Source organism: Centropristis striata, chromosome 15 (assembly GCF_030273125.1).
Source record: "Centropristis striata isolate RG_2023a ecotype Rhode Island chromosome 15, C.striata_1.0, whole genome shotgun sequence".
NCBI lineage: Eukaryota > Metazoa > Chordata > Actinopteri > Perciformes > Serranidae > Centropristis > Centropristis striata.
Genome location: NC_081531.1, coordinates 523,230 through 527,920, shown reverse-complemented (window position 1 = coordinate 527,920; position 4,691 = coordinate 523,230). Strand labels below are relative to the sequence as shown.

Here is a 4,691-nt window from a genome sequence, read left to right as displayed (position 1 = left end):
CGAAGAAGGAGGAGGAGGAGGACAAGAAGGAGGAGGAAGACACGAAGGAGGAGGAGGAGGAGGACAAGAAGAAGAAGAAGGAGGAGGACAAGAAGGAGGAGGAAGACACGAAGAAGGAGGAGGAGGAGGAGGAGGAGGAGAAGGAGGAGTACCATGATAAACTGTGTCTCTGAGCTCTGATGAAACATCGTCACAAATACAAACTGTCTTTCTGTCTTTCTGTCCCATAAAGCAGTTAATGTAAAAATCGTCTTAAAAATAACATTTTCTCTTGAACAGGAATATAAAAGTTTGGCGATGAGGAGCTCCACGTTTCTTCTGTTGGTTGTTTCTGTTGCTGGGACCAGCCAAACAAGTTGATTGATGATTCAGTGAAGCAGGAGGAGAAGAAGAGAAATGAACCATGTGAACCCTTTGATCTGTTCACAATAACACTCAGTCGCCAGGTCACCTGACCTCCTCCAGGTCACCTGACCTCCTCCTGGTCACCTGACCTCCTCCAGGTCACCTGACCACATTCAGCCTCATTAAACGGTGATGTACGGAGACGTAATCAAATACAAAAAACAAGCAAACAGAGAAAACATCTTCATCATTCTGACAACACGAGAGCAGCATTTAGAAAACAAAGACCACAAGTGTTTCCAGAGGACGCTTCAAAGTGACGCACACGTCTGGACACACTTGATATCATCACGTTATTTCAAGATGATGATAATTTAATGTTATAACGTGATATATCGCGTTAGCCTGCTAGCCCGTATCAATCACATTGCAGTTAAACAAATCAAATGAATGAAACACGTTTTAGTTGGTCTCTCTCAACTGCACCAAGTTGGTCTTGGTCTTGCTAGCCCGCTAACGCTAGCACGCTATCAATCTCTGGCTAATGTTAGCACACTATGATCAGCCGCTAACATTAGCATGCTATTGATTGACCGCTAACGTTAACATGCTATTGATCGGCCGCTAACTTTAGCATACTATGATCGGCCGCTAAAGCTAGCACACTACGATCGGCCGCTAACGCTAGCATGCTATGATCGGCCGCTATCGCTAGCATTCTATCGATCGTCGGCTAACAATAGCATGCTATGACGGCCGCTAAATTTAGCATGCTATCGATTGGCCACTAACATCAACATGTTTTGATCGACCGCTATCGCTAGCATGCTATGATCGCCCGCTATCGCTAGCACACTGTGATCGGCCACCAACGTTAGCATGCTATGATCGTCCGCTATCGCTAGCATGCTATTATTGGGCGCGATCGCTAGCATGCTTTGATCGGCCGCTAACGCTAGCACGCTATCGATCATATCTAACGTTAGCGTGTGCAGACATGTGCTTCATTTTTAAGCATCCTCTGGAAATACTTGTGTTGTGGTCTTTGTTTTCTAAACGCTGCTCTTGTGTCGTCAGACGGGTGGAGATGTTTTCTCTGTTTGTATTTTGTGTATTTCATGTGTTTTCTTCAGTCTCGGCGCTGGGAGCTCTCAGGACCTCCGTACTGACGGGAGCAACCATCACATGAAATGAGGAGGACCGGAGCGGGAGGGGGCGGGGCTTCAGGTTCAGTCAGGATTCACATTTGGTGGAGGTGACGAGATGAGATGATGGTTCTCCTCCTCAGGATGAAGCTCCATGGAGTTTAATGCTCAGCAGGACATCAGCAGGTTCAGATCGTCGTGTGTTTATATGAGCATGCACAGCTGGGACCATGGACCAATAGGAAGCCTGGGTTTATCTGAGGGGGCGGGCTCAGTTTCAGCAGGCGCCATCTGCGCCTGGAGGAGCAGGAGGAGGAGGAGGAGAGGAAGACAAGAAGGATGATCTGCAAACTTCTGAGATTCAGTCACAAGTAGGGGGGGGAGGAGGTCTCGGCTGGGGGCTGCTTGGAGGTGGAGGGAGCATCAGAGGAGGAGGAGGAGGAGGAGGAGGAGGAGGAGGAGGTCTCTCCAGCTGACTTGGCAAGTCCATTATCTCCCTCCTCCTCCTTCTGCTTGTTGTCGGCTGCAGCCTCCTCCTGCCCCGCAGCGCTCTGCTTGGCTGCTGCAGCGGCGGTGGCGTCCTGGTTGGGGGCGGCGTCCTGGTTAGGGGCGGCGTCCTGGTTAGGGGCGGCGTCCTGGTTGGGGCTAGTGCCGTCCTGGTTGGGGGCGGCGTCCTGGTTGTGGGTGGCGTCCTGGTTGGGGCTAGTGCCGTCCTGGTTGGGGGCGGCGTCCTGGTTGTGGGTGGCGTCCTGGTTGGGGCTAGTGGCGTCCTGGTTGTGGGTGCCGTCCTGGTTGGGGGCGGCGTCCTGGTTGTGGGTGCCGTCCTGGTTGGGGGCGGCGGCAGCGTCCTGGTTGGCAGCTGGGGTGTCCTGGTTGGCGGCGGCAACTGCGTCGTGGTTGGCGGCGGCAGCGGCGTCCTGGTTGGCAGCTGCGGCGTCCTGGTTGGGGGCGGCGGCGGCCGTGGTGGCGGTGGCTGTCGATTGGCTCTTGAGTTGCGAGTGGCAGAGCGGGCACGTCTCCTGGACGTAGAGCCATTTCTTCAGACAGCCAGCGTGGAAGAAATGACTGCAGGGAGTTATAACAGCACTGTTCATGTCCTGAAACACACACACACACACACACACACACACACACACACACACAGTTAACATGTGTCAGGAACATCTTCCTCCTTCAGCGCTGCAGCTGCTTTGTGTCTATTAAACTTGCAAAATAAAATAAAATAAAAATGTTCTCATAAAAGCTGGAGGCATGTTGTCAGTCTCACCTTTATCAACAGGATTACACAAAAACTCCTGCACCACTTGACCCACCCCCTAACTCCTGCACCACTGGACCCACCCCCTAAGTCCTGCACCACTGAACCCACCCCCTAACTCCTGCACCACTGAACCCACCCCCTAACTCCTGCACCACTGAACCCACCCCCTAACTCCTGCACCACTGAACCCACCCCCTACCTCCTGCACCGCTGGACACAACCCCTAACTCCTGCACCACTAGACCCACCCCCTAACTCCTGCACCACTGGACCCACCCCCTAACTCCTGCACCACTAGACCCCCTACTTCTTGCACCACTGGACCCACCCCCTAACTCCTGCACCACTAGACCCCCTACCTCCTGCACCACTGGACCCACCCCCTAACTCCTGCACCACTAGACCCCCTACCTCCTGCACCACTGGACCGACCCCCTAATTCCTGCACCACTGGCCCCCTAATTAGTGCATTTTTTTCTCAGGACGATTGAAATGACTGACTCCTGTATGAGGGTTTTGCCTTAGTTAGTAGTTTTTTCTCTGCCTAGAGCAGCAGCAGCAGCTCTACCTGGTAGCAGATGGCACAGATGTCGTTGTACTGCTGCAGCTGCGTGTTGCTGGCCGTCGGGAGGCTCTTGATCTTGTTTACGGCGTCTCTCCTGAGCAGGAAGCTCTGCCAGCCCAGCTGGGCTCTCAGCCACACGTTGTAGTAGGAGTGCACCAGGATGATGGTGCTGCCCATCACGCTCCACTCCCCGAACACCGTCTCCGACACGCCGTAGCACACCACGCACACCGCCACCTGACGGGACACGCACCACACCAGCACCAGCACCAGCTTTATTTCACAGAAATATCTCACATTTTTCCCGTAAATGTCTAACTGTTTTCTCACAAATTTATAACTTTTTTCCCGTGAATGTGTAACTTTTTTGTCGTAAATTTTTAACTTGTTTCTCACAAATTTGTGACTTTTTTACCGTTAATTTGAAAATCTTTTTCCCGTAAATTTTAAACTTTTTTATAGTAAATTTGTAACTTTTTTCTCACAAATTTGTGACTTTTTTACCGTTAATTTGAAAAAAAAATCATCATAAATTTGTAACTTTTTTTTCCCGTAACTGTGTAGCTTTTAATTTAGCCGTTAATTTGAAAATATTTTCCCCGTAAATTGGAAAAAATTTTATAGTAAATTTGTAACTTTTTTCCCGTAAATATATAACTTCTGTCGTCAATTTATAACTTTGTTTTCACAAATTTGTAACTTTTTTACCTTTAATTTGAGTTTTTTTTTCTGTAAATGTGTAACTTTTTCTAACATTTAATTTGAGAATTTTTTGTCATAAATTTGTAATTTTTTTCCCGTAACTGTGTAACTTTTTCCCCATAATTTTAGTTGTGTCACTTCTGTTGGAAATGTTTAACTTTTTCTCAAAATTTGTAACTTTTAACCATTAATTTGAAAAAAAATTGTTCTAAATTTGTAACTTTTTTCCTGTAACTGTGTAACTTTTTAACTGTTAATTTGAGATTTTTTTTGTCGTATATTTGTAACTTTTTTTCTCACAAATATTAAACTTTTAACGTTAACCGTTAATATGGGAATTTGTTTGTCGTAAATATTTTATATTTTTCTCACAATTTTGTAATTTTTTTCCAGTAAATTTGTAAAAAAAAAATCAAATACGTAACTATTTTCTCAAATGTGTAACTTCTTTCCTGTAACTTGAGATTTTTTTTGTTGTAAATTTGTAATTTTTCCCCCGTACATTTGTAATTTTTTTGTCATCAATTTGTAATTTTTTTTCTCTCACAAATTTTTTAACTTTTTTACCATTAATGAGATATTTTTTGTCATCAATTTGTCACTTTTTCCCCGTAAATGTGTAACTTTTGTCGTCAATTTGTAACTTTTTTCTCACTAATTTTGAACTTTTTTA

General features: G+C 46.6%; 1 protein-coding gene across 1 annotated transcript in view; it reads right to left on the bottom strand.

Annotated features, from left to right (window-relative positions):
- Positions 1-226: 226 nt before the first annotated feature.
- LOC131987095 (RING finger protein 145-like) overlaps positions 227-4,691 on the bottom strand; it is a gene marked incomplete at its 5' end in the record, with an annotated part of 9,310 nt that continues 4,845 nt past the window's right edge. The window contains 2 exons of the mRNA XM_059352254.1: positions 227-2,587; positions 3,320-3,553. Of these exons, the coding sequence (XP_059208237.1) occupies positions 1,856-2,587; positions 3,320-3,553 (966 nt within the window). The remainder of the gene's footprint in view (positions 2,588-3,319; positions 3,554-4,691) is intronic.